Source organism: Girardinichthys multiradiatus, chromosome 9 (genome assembly GCF_021462225.1).
Source record: "Girardinichthys multiradiatus isolate DD_20200921_A chromosome 9, DD_fGirMul_XY1, whole genome shotgun sequence".
Lineage (NCBI taxonomy): Eukaryota > Metazoa > Chordata > Actinopteri > Cyprinodontiformes > Goodeidae > Girardinichthys > Girardinichthys multiradiatus.
In genome coordinates this window covers 31,915,250-31,936,736 of record NC_061802.1, presented here as the reverse complement: position 1 = coordinate 31,936,736, position 21,487 = coordinate 31,915,250, and the positions used below count along the sequence as shown (strand labels likewise).

At 39.6% G+C, this 21,487-nt stretch overlaps 1 protein-coding gene across 1 annotated transcript; it reads left to right on the top strand.

The window, feature by feature from the left end:
- The first annotated feature begins 16,427 nt into the window (after positions 1 to 16,427).
- Positions 16,428 to 19,472, top strand: rxfp3.2b (relaxin family peptide receptor 3.2b). Its single transcript, XM_047375091.1, has 2 exons — positions 16,428 to 17,883; positions 19,056 to 19,472. The coding sequence occupies exon 1, from the start codon at positions 16,587 to 16,589 to the stop codon at positions 17,787 to 17,789; it is 1,203 nt and encodes a 400-aa protein (XP_047231047.1). The 5' UTR covers positions 16,428 to 16,586; the 3' UTR covers positions 17,790 to 17,883; positions 19,056 to 19,472.
- Positions 19,473 to 21,487: the final 2,015 nt, after the last annotated feature.

Here is a 21,487-nt window from a genome sequence, read left to right as displayed (position 1 = left end):
TGAGGGGTATGGTGTATGGTGTATGGGGTGGTGTTTTCCGAAAGTCCACCACCATTTCCACAGTCTTGAGTGGGTTGAGTTCAAGGTAGTTCTCACAACACCAGTGTATCAGCCAATCCATCTCCTGTCTGTATGCAGACTCATCATTGTCCTGGATCAGACCAATGACAGTGGTGTCGTCTGCAAACTTCAGGAGTTTCACGGACGAGTCCGATGAGGTGCAGTCATTTGTGTACAGGGAGAAGAGGAGTGGGGATAGAACACACCCCTGGGGGGCACCAGTACTTATTGACCTGGTGTGGGAGTGGAGGATGGGACTTGGAGCTGGGTGAGCTTCTGGTGGAAGATGTCTGGTATGATGGTGTTGAAGGCCGAGCTGAAGTCTACAAACAGGATCCTGGCGTACGTCCCTGGACAGTCGAGGTGTTGCAGGATGAAGTGTAGACCTAAGTTGACAGCATCATCTGCTGACCTGTTTGCTCGGTAAGCAAACTGCAGGGGGTCCAGCAGGGGGCCTGTGATATCTTTCAGGTGCTTCAACACCAGCCGCTCAAAGGATTTTATGACCACAGACGTCAGGTCTACAGGTCTGTAGTCATTTAATCCTACGATGGTGGGTTTCTTGGGCACTGGGATGATGGTGGATCGTTTGAAGCAGGAGGGAACTTCACACGTCTCCAGTGACTTGTTGAAGATCGGGGTGAAGATCAGGGCGAGTTGATTTGAACTTTGATGACATCCTATTGTTAATCTATAAGGTTCAATTTGTTGATGGACCCACAGTTGTTAGCAATAGCAACTTTAACTAGTCTGTAACATCTTCCACCATATTTAGAAGTGTGTTCACAGTTAGATGAGAGGACCAGAATTGCAGCATCGGCTCTAATTCATCCCAAAGGTGTTCAAGAAGATTGAGGTCAGGAGCCTGTGAGGCCAATCAAGCTTCTCCACACCAAACTTTATACACCTGCAGCCATGGAAGTGATTGAAACACAGGACATTATTAATTTGGTGATTTGACCCAATACTTGGCAATATAGTGTACTTTATTAAGATTTTTACGTGAAAAAGTCAAAAATGGCACAAAAAGGTAAAGTCAAAGTAAAATGATGCATGGTTTCAACATTTTTACAAAAGAATGTTAAAAGACTGAAACTTAAATATCAAACGTTAATAATTATAATTAGAATAATAATTTACAGACAGTAAAGGTTTCGATTCCACAGTGATCCTTGGTTATAGGTTTACTGAATGTCATGGATTTGTTGAGAAAATGTTTATTTCAGTCATCAGAGACTTGAGACTTTTCTTGGAAAAAATTACTTGTAAATATCTCTGGTTGAGGCTGGGGAGTATCTTCTCCACACATGAACCATCAGCACCGACGTCCCCCCAGGGGTGTGTGTGTTCCGTGTCTGTTCCTCTTCTCCCAACACTTAGGCAGACCCATGTGTGAAACTCCCAAGGCTTGCAGATTACACCACTGTTATTGTTCTGATCCAGGACAATGACGAGTCTGCATGCAGACAGGAGGTGGATGAGCTGGTCCACTGGTGCGAACAGAACCACCTGGAGCTTAACCTGCTCAAGACTGTGGAAGATAGGGTAGACCTTTAGAGAACACCCTTGAAACTCACATCGTCAACAACACTGTTTTGTACTTTTGATCACATCACGCATTTTTAGGAATAACCTTTTCTCAAGAGCTGGTTAGTATTGATAAGAGGGTGGACGAAGCAAAATGAAGGATAATACTATAAAAGACCGGTCAGACTTACCGGTTTGACCAGAGACTAGGGCAGAGGTTCACATTCCAGCAGTAAACAGCCATGGAGTGAAAGGTGGTTTTAATAAGTATTGACTCAGGAAGTCTGAATACAAATTGATGCCAGACTATTTTGTTGTAAAAAAGTTGCATGTATCATTACCTTCCTCTTTCACAATTCAGCACTACTTGTGTTGGTCTGTAGTTTGGGGCAGTAAAGTGAAAAAAAAATCTGAAAAAGGCAATACTTTTACAAGGCACTTTTACAAGAAAACGAACTGTTATGTTACACAGGAAAAGACCCAAACCTCTAACCTAAATATCTATTTCCTTTCTGCCCGCTTGTTAACATTGCAGATGTGTTCAAATACAGAACAAAAACATTCATTATAACAAACAGATAGGAAGCCTCATCAGCTATTCCAGACATATAGCAAACAAAACACTTTGATTTCCATGACAGACTCTTTGCACCATGTCCTGCCTTCATACATGTTACCCAAGAGCCAGGAGTGAATATTTCCTGTTGTCAGAACAAACCTCCAGCAGAGAGCGTCCTGCTGGGAGACTAATGTGTGAACCGCAACTGCAGAGCATGTCTGGATTTAATTCTTGGCACATTTACCAGAGAATCTCTGTTTTTGTCACATGTAACCGTTGTTGTGACACACATTTAAACACAAAAAGAAAAAAAATAATGAGCTACAACAACATTTAATTTCCCTTTGGGATTAATAAAGTCTTTTTGAATTGAATTGAATTGAAAAAGACAAAGCTTTATTTAACTTCACAAAGATGGGTCAATTAGCAAGTATTGACAGATCTTTGATTAATTATTCCATGGCTTGAGATGATGTTTAACCAAGACCATTGCAAAACCTGTTTTCTGTCAGTACTCAGGTTCAGCAGGTCTCATCCAGAAATTGTAAAAAGATGGTGCTTAGTTATGTGAAACAATATACCCAAAATGAAGTTGTCTGAAAGTTGTCTCCTTTCATTTTATTTTAAAAGACAATTGAATCACACATCTTTCCCGAAGAACTGTCTTTTTTCTCCACCTTTTGTAGGTCTCAAACAGCGTCACATGGGTTATGTAAATACGGTTCTGTGTCATTGTTATTCTTCATTTTGCAGGCAGCATTGACGTAAGTGGGCACAAATTAATCACTTGTTTCATTTATTTCCTGCTTCAATGTTTGATTGATAAATCATTTCACATCTCAAGGTTTTAATTCCTTCCTCCATTGTCAGTTCTAATTATTTTATTGGATAACATTCAACACCACTTTGCTTCAGATTCCATCCATTTTATTTTATTCTTCAGGCTCTTCACACACAGTAAACAAAAATTTAGTTGAAACTATAGTGATAAGCAGTTATTGTACTGGCTGACTCATTTTCTCTCCGTCTCTGATCTCCCTCCTTTGTTTCACTCCGTCCTGCTTGGTCTTTAATCTGGGTGAAATCATGTCCACCAGTAGCTCTACTAATCAGCACCCTGAGCCATCACTTTGATTACCAAAATCTTCATAAAGCCTAGAGGGATCCAGCTGAGATCAGACGGTCATGAGGGAATGCTGGGGGGTGACCCTATGCCAATCAAAGCAACCCCTCATCTTCTTTTTTTTAATCTACAAATTGACTTGTTTCTGCCCTGGTGTAACTCTGAAATAGATTGGGCATGGGAAATTTCTGAGTATGGAAAAACTTTTATATAAACCAAATTGCTGTTTCTGCTAGACAGAGAGAAGAAATTAGATGAAACCACTAACCATCTCTCTGACTTTAGCACAAGTGCTATGTTCATTATTTCAGGAGTCTGAAAGGTTTGCAAGTTTAACCTATTTTACTTTCTCTTTAATTGGCCAAGAGAAGGTGATCCAATCCACTAACAGTTTCCCATAAGGACTGGCTAACTCACCTTTCATCCTATTTTTTAAAACGAAGGGACTTTGTGAAGTTTATTGTGAAAAGAAGGCTCATCGTGTGCATAAGTAGCACCTAAGTAGAAACTAGTTTCACTTAACACTATAGAAGCAATGAAAATATTTGAGAAGATCTTGCAACAAAACTGCTAGTCTACCATAGGATTCATGCACGCAATGATAGTGCTTTAATCTCTCGCAACAGCCTCTTAATTATAGGATGTCCCACTGAATAGCAGGTAAGACCCGATAATAATTGGAGCAGGTTACAAACAACCCCCTCCCAAAAAAATGTATAGGTCTTCTTGCTAACAGAAACAAATTTTCAATTCTGCCAACAAAATCAGGGCTTTGTGATGGTCACTACAAAAAAATTACTTTGCGGTCTTTAAGCCATTTTGTAACTGAATTGGCTGAATGCTAACTCTTTGCATCCAATTGGTCGACCCATTTGAGCCCAAGTTTTAACTTCCTCACTCAGGTCTTGAGATGTTGCTTCAGTATTTCAGTGAAAAGTCATTAATGATATTCTTATGGCCTCAGATAATGGACTTGTGTCTGTACTTGTCCTCTTAGATCTCAGTGCTGCATTTGATACAGTTGATAATAATATTCTCTTAGAAAGGCTGGAATATGCTGTAGGGATCAGGGGAACAGCACTAGGCTGGTTTAAATCTTATTTGTCTGACAGATTCCAGTTTGTTCATGTAAATGATAAATCATCTTTAAACTCCAGGGTTAATTGTGGAGTACCACAGGGTTCAGTACTTGGGCCAATTCTCTTTACTATATATATGCTTCTAATAGGTCAAATTATCAGGCAGCATAGGATAAATTTTCACTGTTACGCTGATGATACTCAGCTTTACTTATCCATAAATCCTGATGAGCCCAACCAGTTAGATAGACAACAAGCATGTCTTGAAGACATAAAAACTTGGATGACTTTAAATTTTTTGCTTCTAAATTCAGACAAACAGAAGTTGTCATCTTTGGACCGGAGTCTTTAAAAAAGAAACTGCTTAGTCAATCACTTAACCTGGATGGCATTAAACTGACCTCCAGTAATAAAGTAAAAAACCTTGGTGTTACTTTTGACAAGGACATGTCATTTAAATCCTACATTAAACAGGTTTCTAGGATTTCCTTCGTTCATCTCCGGAACATTGCCAAAATTACAAATATCCTGTCCAGGAGTGACGCTGAAAAACTAGTCCATGCATTTGTTACTTCAAGACTGAACTATTGTAATTCGTTACTATCAGGATGTCCACAAAATGCAGTTAAAAGCCTTCAGCTGATTCAAAATGCTGCAGCAAGAGTTCTGATGAAAATTAAAAAGAGAGATCATATTTATCCTATTTTAACTTCCCTTCATTGGCTCCCTGTTAAGTCCAGAATAGAATTTAAAATTATCCTCCTCACATACAAAACCCTTAATGATCTAGCTCCATCATACATCAGAGATCTGATGGTTCCATATATTCCTAACAGGGCACTTCGTTCTCAGACTGCAGGTTTACTGGTGGTTCCTAGAGTCTCTAGAAGTAGAACGGGAGGCAGATCCTTTAGTTATCAGGCTCCTCTCCTGTGGAACCAGCTCCCAGCTTTAGTCCGTGAGGCAAACACCCTGTCTACTTTTAAGGCTAGACTTAAAACTTTCCTTTTTGATAAAGCTTATAGTTAGAGTGGCTTAGGCTATCTTCCTTATTTTTTACCTCCGCCTTCCTCCCTCTCTGTTGATTGGAGTAAGGGGGAGTCAGGTTTAGCCTAAACCGGCTCAGTTATGGTTGAGGTGCAAACACACCCTCCATTTCTGCTACCTGTATGATCCCCTCTCTTTTCCAATGGTTATAATCAGTCTGAAAGAGAGAGGTATCCCAATCGTTGTAGTTTTTAGTATAACAATGACCATCAGTTGGGTCTAGATGGACAAACTTTATCAGTTTATTATTTTACTAAGTGGCCCTACACGTGGCCCATTCTGGGGTGGCCGGGCTCTGGCACTCGGTGGTTTGGTCTGGCCTCTCCGGCAGCCCCGCGCCGTTCCAGACCCTTTGTGGGGTGCCTTGAGATGACATTGTTGTAAATAAGCGCTACATAAATAAATAAACTGAAACTATCTCTGTAGTTATGCTGCTGTAGGCTAAGGCTGCTGGAGGACATAATGACCACTTTCACCCTGTTCGCTAAATTCTCACACTACATTGGAGCTCAGGATAACCTAAGCCACTCTAACTATAAGTTTTCTCAAAACAGAAAGTTTTAAGCCTAGCCTTAAAAGTAGACAGTTTGTCCATCTAGAGCCCACTGATGGCCATTGTTATACTAAAAACCACAAGGATTGGGATACCTCTCTCTGTCAGATTGACCATAACCATTGGAAAAGAGAGGGGGGTCATACAGGTAGCAGAAATGGAGGGTGTGTTTGTACCTCAACCATAACTGAGCCGGTTTAAGCCAAACCTGACTCCCCCTTGCTCCATCCAACAGGGAGAGAGGAAGGCGGAGGTAAAAAATAAGGAAGATAGCCTAAGCCACTCTAACTATAAGCTTTATCAAAAAGGAAAGTTTTAAGCCTAGCCTTAAAAGTAGACCGAGTGTCACATATTTCCAATGGCTCCAGAACTGCAAGAACTGACTAAGAATGAAATAAGAATCAGTTATGAATTCATGTTATTTGGGTCTGTGTGGATAGTGGTTTTAAAGACACTCATCTCCATCGTTTCTGTCCAGCTCAGGAAATTATCCTTGACATTGTCCCCAGGTAAATTGTCTGAAAGTGAATCTTTCCACAATTAACCCAGAAACTAAAGAAGATGCTGTCATTAATCAAGTAGACACTTTGTAAAAGCACACTTCTAACGCAATCCCCTTATAAACAATGACTGTTGAGCAACTTTAAGCTTGAAGGAATGACTTGATAAGAGTGCCTATCTGTCCCATAAATCAGTTTATGCATAGCGTAACTTAATATATGTACATTTTAAATATTCTGCAGCTCTGTAGAAATAAGGAAATGAGACTGACCTTGGTGACCATTAATCAGTGTGCATTCTTTAATCAGCTTGATCGATTATATGGAAAACTGCAAGAATTTAATTAAACCATCGCCTTAATGATAAGATCAGCGGTGGAATAAAAACTTACGTGGATTCTTTTTAATAAAAAATAATGGATGAAACTTAAATGAAAAAGTGCGACTGCAAACTTTTAAAATCCTACACTTTATTGGTTCCCTCTTGATTAAAGATAAAATCCCAGCACATAAACCGCTGTTATAAATTATACTTATGATATGACACCATAAGTCAGACAAGCAGATTCTTTATAATACGTTGGTGCAATTAAGTATAATGTGTGAACACTTGGCTCTGCTCTGAATGACGTTTAGCATTATCTTGACAGACTGAAAATGTAACTTCAAATGAGGACAAAACTAACATGATTATGCAGGAAATATCATAAGTGACAGCATACATACATATCTTTGACAAACTGTTGCTACAGTCATTTCTACTCAAATTAGACAGAATTAACCTTGACAGAACATTTTTCTCAAGATTAAAATGGAAGTTCTAAAAAAGTGAAATGTTTTAAAACCTTGTGTTAGCCTGGATGGAGAAATTAAAAATCAGCTATGAAGGTGCAGATGTTGTCACAATGCCTGAAGGTCACTTCAATTACTGCTGCCTGTGATCAACATGTCAGAACTGCTTCCAGGGTGAGCACTGTCACCCTTTAGCAGAGCAAACAACTCACAAATGAGTAGGAAGGATTTGAAATCAGCTCTGGAACCTTTTACCTCAGCAAGATGTTACAGAAATGTAGGTGCCTTAACCCTTGTGCGATCTTAACATTCTGTTTACTCCCCTTGTCCTGCGGGTCAAAAATGACCTTGCCCTACCAAAGCCCCAAAATAAAGCAGTTTAATTGAATATTAAATCCAAAATCTATTTTGCATGATGAAACAAACTGTTATTTATCAATTCAACTCAATTTAATTAATTTTATTTATGTATTTTGTGTTACATAATACAAAAAGATGATCACTAGTGAACATTATTACACTTTTGTTTTACCACAAACCAACTGTCATAACAGTTTTCTTTTACACAGTAAAGGTTTATTATTGTTATTATATAAATGTGAAGTAATTACTTCTGAATTAATTATATTGAAAGGGAAAAAAACAGTCAATAATCTGGAACTTTTTGGTCAACAATTTAGTCTTTTATATTTTTTAGGAAGTGAATTATAAAAATACTTCTATCATAACACAACAAAACAACAAAATATTGCTTGATTTTGTGAACAATTTTCAACATCAACTTTATTTAGCACATGTAGGACTTTGCAGATGTGTTTCTCACATGTGTTTCTCACATGTGCAGCTTTTGTCTTGCAGTCCTTCTTCCAGGGGCAGAACTGGCACCTTTTTCTTTTGACTGGCCCAGCTGCGGCCTCAGGTCAGGACAATATTCAGCCCCCTGAACAGCTTCTACAAGGGCTGCAGAGGCTTCTGTGCGGGGCAGGCGCTCCCTTCTCTCAATGAACGGGGTGACAAGATATATATATATATATATATATATAAAAATAAAAAATTAGCTTTGAATGGAACCAACTGCTCATCTACTGTGACTTCAGGCCCAGGGTGTAGAGGTATGGCTGACGCTTAACCCACTTGTCCCAGACCTCTCTAATGGCTGCCAGTTTGTCTGTCACATGCCTTGCTGGTCTTGACTCACAGTTGTCAAATCTCAGCATTCTTGGGAAAGTGTGAAAGATTTTCAGCAGCATTGTGGCAAGAAGAATTGCCCTTCTACTGTCTGCATCCAAAAGACTATATGTAGCCTCGCCACCGCACCTATATACACCTGCTAATGTCAAAAGCCCTATGTAGCCACACAGGTCAATCTCATCCATCCATTTTTTCAGTTTTCTCCATATTTCCGGAAACCCTCCAAATTTGTATTCTCCATGATGATTTTTTTTGATGGCTGGTGTGATGAACAGGAGAAAGGTGGATGAAGTGTTCTGGACATGGGCATCCAAATACCTTGTTGGCACTGGAGTCATCCTTATGATGTTTGGTGCAGCTGTTCTTCCCTGGTTGTTGTCTGAATTTGATGAGGACCATGCAATTTTGCCGATCCTGACAAAAATGTCTCTGTCAGCTTGAGGGATATCCTCTTCTTCAGTGAAATGTCTACTCTTGGCTTCAGCAAATAACCAACTAGGGGTGCTTTAATTCAGGGTACCATTATATGTGTGTGTGTGTGTGTGTGTGTGTGTGTGTGTGTGTGTGTGTGTGTGTGTGTGTGTGTGTGTGTGTGTGTGTGTGTGTGTTAGAGAAAGTTTGTGTGTGGCCTTTGAACTTTTTTACTTATGGTTAAATGCTTTTGTAATTCATGGGTCAAAAATGACCCATTAGACAATCTTTATACCCTAGTGGGGCACAGCCCACATGGAAACATAAACTTCAATGATGGGGTCCTTTTAGGAAAAGTCTTCAAATTTCAAATTGGAAAAAGATAGTTTATGGTTTTCTACAGCTAAACATGGTAGTGGGTCACCTTTGACCTGCAAGACAACACAAGGGTTAAACAGTCATGTTCAAAAACTTTGAGATGGTCAGAAATGTTGTTTTTTACAACCTTTTATTGCTTTGGTGTTACTATAGTATACTGAAGTTCAATAATAAACCTTTCACTGCAGCCAAAGGCTTTATACATGAAGTTTATGCATGTATATTATGTAGTTTCTCAATAGCTGTAGACCTCCAAACTTCATGTGGTATTCAGATTAGCTCAGAAACGGTGTGTGAAGGGCTGTCATGCAAGCCGTATATCATCAAGTGCAAAGCATCAAATGCAGTAAGGTAAATCATGCCAACACTGTACTCTAAAGCAGTGGAGATGGGTTCAAATCATGCCTTTCTGGCTGGCTGGTAATCAAACAGAAGAGAATGAGTTTAACAGGAAAATGGCACTTAACTCACTGCATGGTTTCAAGTGTAACGTTTGGTGCAGGAGGACTTAGGGTGTGGGGCTGCTTTCAGGAGCTGGGCTATAGGCTGATTGGTTCTAGTGAAAAAATAAAATGTTTAATGCTGCAGCATCCTAAGACTTTTTAAGGGTGTTTTCACATCTGAGGTGTTTAATCAGTTTAAAATGAAATGTGATTTCTGTAGGTGAGAACACAGCAGTCGCACTAGGGTGCGGACCAAAACAACCATACCAAGACCTTTAGGAGAAAGTGGTATCTTTACCGTTCCATATTAATTGGTAAAGCATAAAGCCCTGTGCAACTTTCAAGATATTTTAAAATCATTTGGTATATTTCTTAGATAATTTTGCATGAAATAGTGCTGAGAAACAAAGTAATAATATGATTAAATTCTCCTTGTTTTGTACTAGCTCAGAACACAGCATCTGCTTCCCGTATTTTCATTTGCTACTCTAATAATAAACCAATAAACAGGCTGAAGGTTTTCACGTGGTTTGTAGTGCCAGGTTTTGGTTCGCTTGGAGTTTTATCTGTGTGAAAAAGAACTGAACCACCCAAAAAGGTTACAAGTTACCAAACTCATCAGCTGATTTGAACCAAAGTAAACAAACGATAGGTGTGACAATTTTATTCACTGAACTTTGTTTGGAGATATCCCTGTTCTGTCCTAACATGACTGTGCACCAGCCTGGAAAAATGGCCAAAACTTTCCACAAACACATTAAACCTTTTAGTAAGCCTTCCCAGAAACATTGAAGGCGGTATAGCTGTAAAGGATTAGCCAACATCATATTAAATCCTATAGAATAAGAATTGGATGTCACTCAAGTTCATATGTGTGTGACTGCAGATGAGTGAAAACGTTTGTTAATAAAGGTCATATCATCTTGTTCCTTTTTACGAAGGCATAGGTAGTGAGCAGCTCTTATATAGAAGACCTTGATTCTTGTGCAATTAAACAAAATAGGCATCATCTTAGTTCATTCAACTTAGATACAGCGTGATAAACGTGCATTTATAAGGGGTTACAGTGAATCTTGCTGGTGGTGAGTGTCAGTAGAGAAACACACATACATAAAAACATGCAGGGCAATTAGATGAAGGTTTTATTAACCAGGCATTGCGCCACATCAGAACTTAACGCTCCAAACAACGCTTGGAACTGAATCTTAAAAAATTAAAGCATGTGTCACAAAATTTCCTCCAGCCTTTCCAAACACCAAAGGTATTTATAGAAATATGAGCATGAGCAAGGCATATAACAGCCTCTGAAGAACATTTAAAGATAGAGTGGTTATGGAGTCACATTAAACAGAGCTGTTACCTTTTCTGATTAAAACAGGCTGAGGCAATTTGAGAAGCAATTACCAATTTAAAGACACTTGTAAGGGTTTTGGACAAACAATCCTTGCAGAAATAATTCTGTAAATGTGTACATTTAAATTTTCTACATCTGCTACTGACTTAATACAATCCATCTTACCCTCAACTATGACCAGCTTCCTTTGTCCTGGTGAAGAAAAGCATCCCACAGCAAGATGCTGCCATGATCATGTTTCATGGTGGAGATAATGTTTTCAACATTAGTTTTCTTCCATGCTGCATTTTGCATGCAGGCTAAAATTTGCTTGCAGTGTAAATACATGCTGGTGCAGCAACCAAAAACAGGAGGGTAAAAGTAAAAGCAGTGCATTTGAGTAGAAAAAGAAGAATTAGAGGAAAAACAAAGTAAGAGCACCAATCCAAAGACGAAAGAGTTTGAAAATGACGTGTGGGGCTACGTGGAGTTGTAAAGGGGAACAGGTGCACAACGACATTTGAAAATCAATGTACCAACAGAAACACGGATGAGAGGGACTTTCTATTTGTGCTTTTCTTTTTCCCGATCAGCACAACACTGCCCTGAGAACAATAATTTGCAACTGTATGACTGTGTTTTGTTCGGTCAAAAATATCTTTGAGAAAATGCAAACTGGGCCAACTGCAGTGCCGGGAAAAGCTAAAAAAATTCAAGAGCAAATACAAAAATATTAAGGACCACAACTCTGTAACCCCACTGTTTTAGAAGGAGATGAGGGTTTATTTCACTTTGCACAGCACATGACGCTGACAGCTGGAGGTTGGGCTTTAAGCCACAACCCAGCCTTCAATGGAAACACAACAGGTTTCATGCTAGAGCGAAGAAGAGCGGTGCATTGCTGGAACTGTGAATGAAAAACAGGCATTGGTCGCCTGAATTATGATGAACCCACACCAAGTAAATCATTCACAAGAAACAATAGAGTCTAACGACCCAGGGGAAGGACGGGTCCTTGTTGTGCATCTGACTTGGAATGCTCCTTGGAGAATCCATGTGCTGAAAAACAGCAGTTCCCAAAGTCCAGGTTGCTCAGTTGTGAGCCTCCAGACTTGATGAAGACTCCTGGATGGGTGTCGAAATATATTCGGAAAAACTGAGCAAAAGTCCACTAGCCTTCGATTTAAGCCTGCTGAAGTTGATCACTGACTTCTTCCATGCTTATGTTACAGCAGGTTTTGCTTTACAAATGCTAAAGGGCTTACTATGAAACTTGTGAAAGATCACTTGCTTTTTCACGCAGTATGTGCAGATTTATTCATCATCAAAGATTATAATATTTTGAATATTAAACCAGGCCTACTGTCAGTGCTGCCTGTGCATTCAGCAGTTTAGGGATTGTTAAAATGACAGCATGTGGGTTGCAAAGGATTTAAAGTAGTAGGCAGATTAATTTTTTACTCTACCTCCTCTGTCCTTTCAATTTGTTCAGAATATTTCAGTGAGGGATTATTGTAACAGGTCAGACAGAAGGAAGCAGGGTAGTAAATGTTGTTGCAGTGCAGTGCCTTTCAAAATTATGTATACCCTTTGAACATTTTTTGCATTTTATCACATTACAAACACAAGCTACATTGTATTTGATGACATTTTGCAATGGACCAACACAATGTAGTTCATAATTGTGATTAAAAAAGTTTTTTTTTTTTATAACAGCCTGAAAAGTGTTTTGTGTTAATGTGCTGCCCTCTTTATTCTGATACCCCTCAATAAAATGCAGTGCCAACAAATTACCCTCAGAAATCCACTAATTGCTAAATATAGTGTATTCCAGTCAAATGTAATCTCTGTGAAGGCCTCAGAGGTTGTTTTTTTTAGAACATTAATGAACAAACGGCACCATGAAGACCAAGGAACACATCAGGCAGGGATAAAGTTGTGAGGAAAGCCTATACCAGGGCTTGTCGTGATGTGGGATTTTTTAAAAGGACTCAAATACAGAAATTGACAGTGAGGAAAATGACCAGTCTTTAATAACCTACACATGATCATGGAAAACCAGAGGAACATAACAGAAGAATGCAGCAAGGAACAATGAAAAAAGGAGTTTAAACACTGAGGCACAAGTGAAAAATGAGAAAGGAACTAGGTGAGCTAATCAGGGGGTGTAGAACAGCTGTGGCAGAAAGAGAATCGGGAAACTGAAGGAGGGAGACTAATTAACACAAAAGGAGCTAAACTAAGTTGCAAAGAGATTAAAACCTAGGGGGGAAAGACTAACACTGATCTAAGAGAATAAATCAACGCACAGAGAACAGAACACCATACATAACTAAGAAATTCAACGCAAAGGAAATAAAGTGATATGGCAAGACTCCAATGGCAATAATAAACAACTGAATATGTCAATATCCTATTAACAATAATAAACAATAAATAAATAATCAGAAAACCAACACAAAAGAAAAAACAAAACACAAACACCCTTGGATCATGAAAGGGTTAGGTTATAAAACAATATCCAAATCCTTGAACATCTCATGGCATCTAAACTGAAATGCTGGGCAGGGAGAGCCTTAATCTGATAAAACACCAGGAAACCTATGGCAACTCTGGAGGAGTTGCAGATAGAGCTCAGGCGGAATAATCTGTTGACAGGACAACAAATAGCCAAAATTAGGCCCTTAAGAATATTGTCAAAAAAGAAAGTGGTTGTTGAAAGAAAGCCATACATATTCCCATTTGCAGGTTGCCACAAGAAATGTAGGTGCCAAGGTTCTAAGATCTGTTTTGCCTGTTTGATGTTTTTCCACTGAGCTGCAGGTTTCCTCCGTTATAGGGTGGAGCAAAGCAGAGTGCACCTGACGGGTGCCTGCAGGTAAATCAGCTTCCTGTCATTCCCTCATTTTCTGAGTCAGCCTTTGTGGTAGCTTTTAGCTCTCTGTGTTCTTCAAGTGCTTTGATGTTTTCCAGCGTTAATTGCCCTGTTCTTAATGTGTCTCTTCAAATGTTGAACCTTTGCTCCATTGGCGATTCTGTCTGATGGCAAAATGAAGTTTTATGAAGCATTTAACGGTTGTATCAAAAAAGGTTTATTACTCAAATCTTTTGAACACAATCCTCTTCAGTGGCATCTGATAGCCAAAATAATGAAGAGCAGCTGTTTAAAATGAGCTGCTTTATTATTATTGCACACTCTACAGGGTTTATTTGATAGCGTGTGTTTAATTATCATGTTCTGTCAGACATTGGGCTATCATTGTTACTTTGTACGTGTATCTGTTTTTGAATCAATAGTTGTGTTAATAAATTGTTCTTGTTTGAACATCCGTCATGTTGTAGTCTCCTTTTCTGTGAATTTATTATGTTTTCTAAATAAAATATATATATCCAAAAAGTAACAAATCCAGCATGACAGGATCAATGCATATGTATGCTGGAATGGCCCAGTCAAAGTCCAGACCTACCACAACTAGAGAATCTATGGCAAAACTTAAACATTAGACAAAGTATGTGGTTACATACCACAAATAACTTGCAGTTTTCATAGCAGTGGAAGGTGAGTCTAGAAAGTATTGTCTCTGGTGGGATCCTCACCACACTTTTTAGATTTTTATTTGTAAAGAATTTTGAAAAACAAATGTGGGTATAAATGCTTTTGCAAGCCATTTGCAATAATTCATTAACCCCCTTTCAGAAGGCGGCCTGTGGAACTTTCTAGAAAATTATAACGTTTCCCCACTTGATGGTAACTCCTCCAAAGACGTATAAAAACGTTACTTTTTTGGAGTCGTTTTGGGCACATTCTGTAATAAAGATACAATGTCATAGAATTTGAAAAGGCACAAATGTGCAAAAAATAAGGAGCAAAATGCAACCATAATCACTTCTTTATCAAAAATACTTTTGAAACAGTGTGTAAGGATTCAGCAGTGATACAGGCTTTTAATGAATCGTTGCCCTGAAAGGCAAGTGAAAAAGTGAAAAAGACCCCCCCCCCCCCCCCCCCCCCCCCCCACCCGGCTCCAGTCACTAAAACATGAATAAATAAACAAAGAAATACATGTATGTAAATAGTAAAAGCATTCATATTTAAAGGTTTCCCTGGTGATTTATTATGCCCATTTCTAATTTATTTTGACAAGTTATGATAACTAAGTTTTACAGCCATCTGCAAGATACAGTCTTGGTCCCATGAGAAAGCAGTTGGTGGACAGCTGACATTGGTCCTGCAAATGTCCTGGATTACCACCGTAGTTGATTATTTATCACGCATGAATGTACAAGAATGTGATAACAACAAGCCTGAGGCTTTACTGCAGTATTACAAGAAAAAACACTGTAAAAAAAATAAGTGCCTCACTTTTTTCACTTGCCTGTCAGGGAACAAATGTTTCTTTAAAAACAAAATTAAAAATGTTAATGTAGATTTGTTTCACTGGTCTTGCAGGGCTTCCGTATTACTCTCATTCTTCATTCATCCATTTATTTTTATTGCTTATTTCTGTGGACCTCTCTGTTCCATTTTCGTCATGTATTTTTATTTATTTTTAAATAAATAATTTATGTTTTCCTCCAAAATTGTCTGGGAGCTTTTTAATGTATTTTTACTCTTATTGTGATTTTTTTTAAATAAATTTTTACGGATCACTTTTTGTATCAACAAAAGCAAGTTTACTGACAGTATCCATAGTTCTAATGAAGTTAAAAGAGATCCACATTCTAACTTACATCGAGTGCACCGTCTTTTTACAGCCATCCGCCCCAACCTAATTTAAGCAAACCACATTTTTTATTGGAGTAACTTAAAGACAAACGAATTAAACTGTAGGAACAGACGAGTAAGAGGATTGCATTTTGTGCTGACAGTACCATTTGTGTGAAGCAATGTTATAAAGCATGGCTTGAAAATTTATAATAACAATAATTATTATTATTATTATATTTTTGCGCATTTGCCTCAAGCAACCTCTGCCCGTTTTCATTTATTTATATTTTTTATATGAGGTGTGTAATTCTTATATCTTAATCACACTGTATTGAATTCAGGGTTCAAGTATTTTGAATAATTTATTTTCGACAATATAGAGGACATTTTTGTTTTGTAATAAATACCCATGGACCATATTTGCGCGAGTGTTCCATTAGAAATAAATATTTGCTTTTGATTTCTTTTTTCTGTCCTGTCAGACGGAATTTTGATTTTGTCATGCTGCGGAGCTGTAAAGACATTACCGAGTTAGGCAAGAAAATGCATCAGTCTCCAACTCTTCCTTTTCTTTGAGACTTTGATTTAGCAGAACTCGGAGGATGGATTCGCTTTCTTCCAATCATCTTGCTGCAGAGATAAGGACCGTGCGCGTACACGTGGCAGCTATAAACGGCCGCGGCGCGCTCCGAGCTGCGAGTAGTCAGAGTAGTCAGAAGAAAAGAGAGGGGGAGAACCAAGACAGCGGTTTGCATCTGTGGCTGGCCCTGCGTGGACACTTCCTAATGCAACAGGGATGCAATAAATGCCGCAAATACAAACTTTCTTTTCTGTGTTTGCCTCTTTCTGATTTTGAGGACATGTGAGAAGAAGAGTGCGGCCATGTCACTGAATGAGACTGGAGCTCATACACTGGCCCCTGAGCCATGTGAGCAGCAGATGCTCCACGAGGACAACCATGGAAGGGTGAGCGGTGGTTCCACCAGCAACCTGTCGCTCCACTGCTGGCTGCAGCTTCTTACCAGGGAATCCATCATGGAATTACAAGGAGACAGCTCCAGCTTGGTAGTGCGTGTGATGATAGCGTGTGTTTACTCTATAGTCTGTGCTTTGGGATTGGTAGGAAACTCGCTGGCTCTGTATCTGCTCCACTCCCGCCACAGGCAGAAGCAGTCATCCATAAACTGCTTTGTGATGGGGCTGGCTATCACAGACCTGCAATTTGTTCTGACTTTACCCTTCTGGGCGGTGGACACAGCACTGGACTTCCGCTGGCCTTTTGGCCGGGTCATGTGCAAAATCATCAGCTCTGTCACCACTATGAACATGTACGCCAGCGTGTTTTTTCTAACAGCAATGAGTGTGGCAAGGTATTACTCAATCTCCTCTGCTCTGAAGATGCACAGTCGAAGGGCAGCTGCAGCCAGGGCAAAGTGGACCAGCCTTGGTATCTGGGCTGTCTCTCTGCTGGCTACTATGCCTCATGCTATTTATTCCACCAGTGCTGAGGTGTCGGATGAGGAGCTCTGCCTCGTCCGCTTTCCAGACTCTGGCAGCTGGGATCCACAGCTTCTTTTGGGTCTGTATCAACTGCAGAAGGTCCTACTGGGGTTCCTTATTCCTCTAATCATAATTACTGTCTGTTATCTGCTCTTGCTGCGGGTCATCCTCAGCCGTCGCATTACAGGAGCTGCAGATCCAGAGGTCAAGCAAGGCCGTCTGAACCGGCGCTCCAAAGTCACCAAATCCATTGTCATAGTGGTTCTGTCTTTCTTTCTGTGCTGGCTGCCCAATCAGGCGCTGACACTCTGGGGGGTGCTGATAAAGTTTGACCTTGTTCCTTTCAGCAAGGCTTTCTACAACGTGCAGGCCTATGCGTTCCCCCTGACTGTGTGCCTGGCGCACACCAACAGCTGCCTCAACCCTGTGCTCTACTGCCTGGTTCGTCGGGAGTTTCGGGCCGGGCTCAAGGAGCTCCTCCTCCGTGCTACGCCGTCCTTCAGGAGCTGGACTCACCTGCTGCGCCGCAAGACCAAAGTGGCCGAGGCGCCGCCCGTTGTGGTGCTGGTCCAGATGGACGTCTGAGCGCGACGACTGGCTTACACTGTGACAAAAAAACTGCAGGAGAAAATAACTCAGAAAATGCACTTTCTGTATTGATGTGAAGCGGCTTGCTGAGGTATTGAATTTATTTCATCCTTTCCAAAACAAAAAAATCACATTTCTCTCTGGTTGTTGAAAACAACATAATCACAGTGCATAGCACTGTGGGATGTGTACCAATTTCACTGCATCTGCAAAGACTCACTTTGCCTCAGATCGTTTTGTTGTTATGGTAGCTCTCCCTTCCACTCTGCCTGAGAGGCAGTCCTGCTCTTTGCTCATGTACATATACAGACAGCAATCGTTTTATTTTGTGCCACCCATTTTCAGTGTTCTTGACTGTTCTTTAGTGCCGTTTAGTCCAAATCTAAAAGATGAATTGTTAATCATTAAAAAAAAGAAAGCATTTGATGTGTGAAATAATGACCATTACTTCAGAAATAAGAGCAATTACTATGTTTGTTATACAGTAAAAACAAAACTTCAATTTATTTAAATTTTTGAGGTGTAAATTATACAACAATAATTGTTTTTTTTGCATTCTGTTGGAAAAATATACTCTGCAATAGATGAATGAATAAGTAAATGGGGAGAAACCTTGGAAAACCTCTATATGAAACGTTTTCAGTAAAAAAGTGTACAGCTGTTAAAATAAATGTTGTCCACGAGGACCTGAAGACCTTGAGATTTCTACAAGATTCATGTTTCAGGACATCCAATCATATGCTGCTAATATAAGCCGGGCACGTGCACAGTGTTGACTGCACACAAATGGAAAAACTGCCACTCACTTTACCACTCCCAGTTGCTTCCACTGACGGCCACACTCGACAAGTAGTTTTCTCACCGCCGCAGAATCATCAGGTTGCACATGCATAATTTAGATTTTGCATAAAACGTGCATCATTTTTTCAAACCAGGTCATTCTTGATATAAATTAGTCTTTTTTTTCAAGCAGTTCCCTGATGCAACAACAGCATTTGGTTCTCTGTAAAATTATGCTGTTACTTATCGTGGCACAGAATTAAAAAATGTAAGGAAAACAAATGTGTTTCAAACACTTCTGTTTTTATGGTTTCTCTCATGGGAAAAGGTTTCTGTTTTAACTGAATAAAAGTATTGACACATTGCAAATAAACTTTGAAATAAAGGCTGAAATGAAGGCTACACTGGCAGGATGGCATCAGGCAACTGACTGATGTTTATATCTCTAATCTTTCATTAATGACACTCATTTTGTGTTTGCAGCACAGCTCTTCAGTCAGTAACAGCATCAAAAGTAATCCAGGACAAAGAAGTGCAGCTTGAATGCTTATCAGATCGAGGAAAGTTTTTCTCCGTCCAATCCGGCGAGCTGAGATGAAAGAGTTTGATATGTTCTCCTTCGTAGATCTCATGTATTGTCTAGTGTAATAATGCATACTCAAAGTGATTTAGTATTAATGCATGAATTTGATGTGATGAAGTGATTTTTAAGTGCTTTCACAATCTCTTAATGTAGTTAGACTTAAGCTTCAGATCAGTTTCATACAAGCAAGAATGAGCTAGATCACTCATCCACTGCTGGGATATACAGGTCCTGCTCAAAATATTAGCATATTGTGATAAAGTTCATTATTTTCCATAATGTCATGATGAAAATTTAACATTCATATATTTTAGATTCATTGCACGCTAACTGAAATATTTCAGGTCTTTTATTGTCTTAATACGGATGATTGTGGCATACAGCTCATGAAAACCCAAAATTCCTATCTCACAAAATTAGCATATTTCATCCGACCAATAAAAGAAAAGTGTTTTTAATACAAAAAACGTCAACCTTCAAATAATCATGTACAGTTATGCACTCAATACTTGGTCAGGAATCCTTTTGCAGAAATGACTGCTTCAATGCGGCGTGGCATGGAGGCAATCAGCCTGTGGCACTGCTGAGGTCTTATGGAGGCCCAGGATGCTTCGATAGCGGCCTTTAGCTCATCCAGAGTGTTGGGTCTTGAGTCTCTCAACGTTCTCTTCACAATATCCCACAGATTCTCTATGGGGTTCAGGTCAGGAGAGTTGGCAGGCCAATTGAGCACAGTGATACCATGGTCAGTAAACCATTTACCAGTGGTTTTGGCACTGTGAGCAGGTGCCAGGTCATGCTGAAAAATGAAATCTTCATCTCCATAAAGCTTTTCAGCAGATGGAAGCATGAAGTGCTCCAAAATCTCCTGATAGCTAGCTGCATTGACCCTGCCCTTGATAAAACACAGTGGACCAACACCAGCAGCTGACACGGCACCCCAGACCATCACTGACTGTGGGTACTTGACACTGGACTTCTGGCATTTTGGCATTTCCTTCTCCCCAGTCTTCCTCCAGACTCTGGCACCTTGATTTCCGAATGACATGCAGAATTTGCTTTCATCTGAAAAAAGTACTTTGGACCACTGAGCAACAGTCCAGTGCTGCTTCTCTGTAGCCCAGGTCAGGCGCTTCTGCCGCTGTTTCTGGTTCAAAAGTGGCTTGACCTGGGGAATGCGGCACCTGTAGCCCATTTCCTGCACACGCCTGTGCACGGTGGCTCTGGATGTTTCTACTCCAGACTCAGTCCACTGCTTCCGCAGGTCCTCCAAGGTCTGGAATCGGCCCTTCTCCACAATCTTCCTCAGGGTCCGGTCACCTCTTCTCATTGTGCAGCGTTTTCTGCCACACTTTTTCCTTCCCACAGACTTCCCACTGAGGTGCCTTGATACAGCACTCTGGGAACAGCCTATTCGTTCAGAAATTTCTTTCTGTGTCTTACCCTCTTGCTTGAGGGTGTCAATAGTGGCCTTCTGGACAGCAGTCAGGTCGGCAGTCTTACCCATGATTGGGGTTTTGAGTGATAAACCAGGCTGGGAGTTTTAAAGGCCTCAGGAATCTTTTGCAGGTGTTTAGAGTTAACTCGTTGATTCAGATGATTAGGTTCATAGCTCGTTTAGAGACCCTTTTAATAATATGCTAATTTTGTGAGATAGGAATTTTGGGTTTTCATGAGCTGTATGCCAAAATCATCCGTATTAAGACAATAAAAGACCTGAAATATTTCAGTTAGTGTGCAATGAATCTAAAATATATGAATGTTAAATTTTCATCATGACATTATGGAAAATAATGAACTTTATCACAATATGCTAATTTTTTGAGAAGGACCTGTATAACTTCAAGGGCAGCAATCAAACTATAATTAACATCTACCTCCATTTATATTTAAGCCAATTAAAGTAATGAGTAAGACCATGATTAGCAGTAGGATAAATTAATCTAAAAATTCTCACAAAAATGTAGAAGAACAAAATGAAGTATTTTGTTTAGTTAGTTTTCTTGTTTGATTATAAGAGACAGAGTCAAGGCATGGTAAAAGAAGGTGTAACTATGTTGGGTCTCAAGCTGGTTTGTGAAACCTATTTAAAATAAGAGCCACACCTTCTCCTTCACCTCTGGTATAAGGAGCATGTAATTTTAAACAGCAGTTGTGAGGTGATTCATTATTGCTAAGATGAATCTGCTCATACAGCCAAGTTTGTATTGCATAAGTCATCAATCTGATGAAATTATATTACATCGATAAATAACAGAAATGTTGTGAGAATGAGAAATTTCAGCAAACCAAATATTATATTTAATTATTTTGTAAAATTAGTAATCTATTA

Excerpts from the sequence above, each read along its gene's own strand:
- rxfp3.2b (XM_047375091.1), top strand. The coding sequence starts at position 16,587 with ATGTCACTGAATGAGACTGGAGCTCATACACTGGCCCCTGAGCCATGT.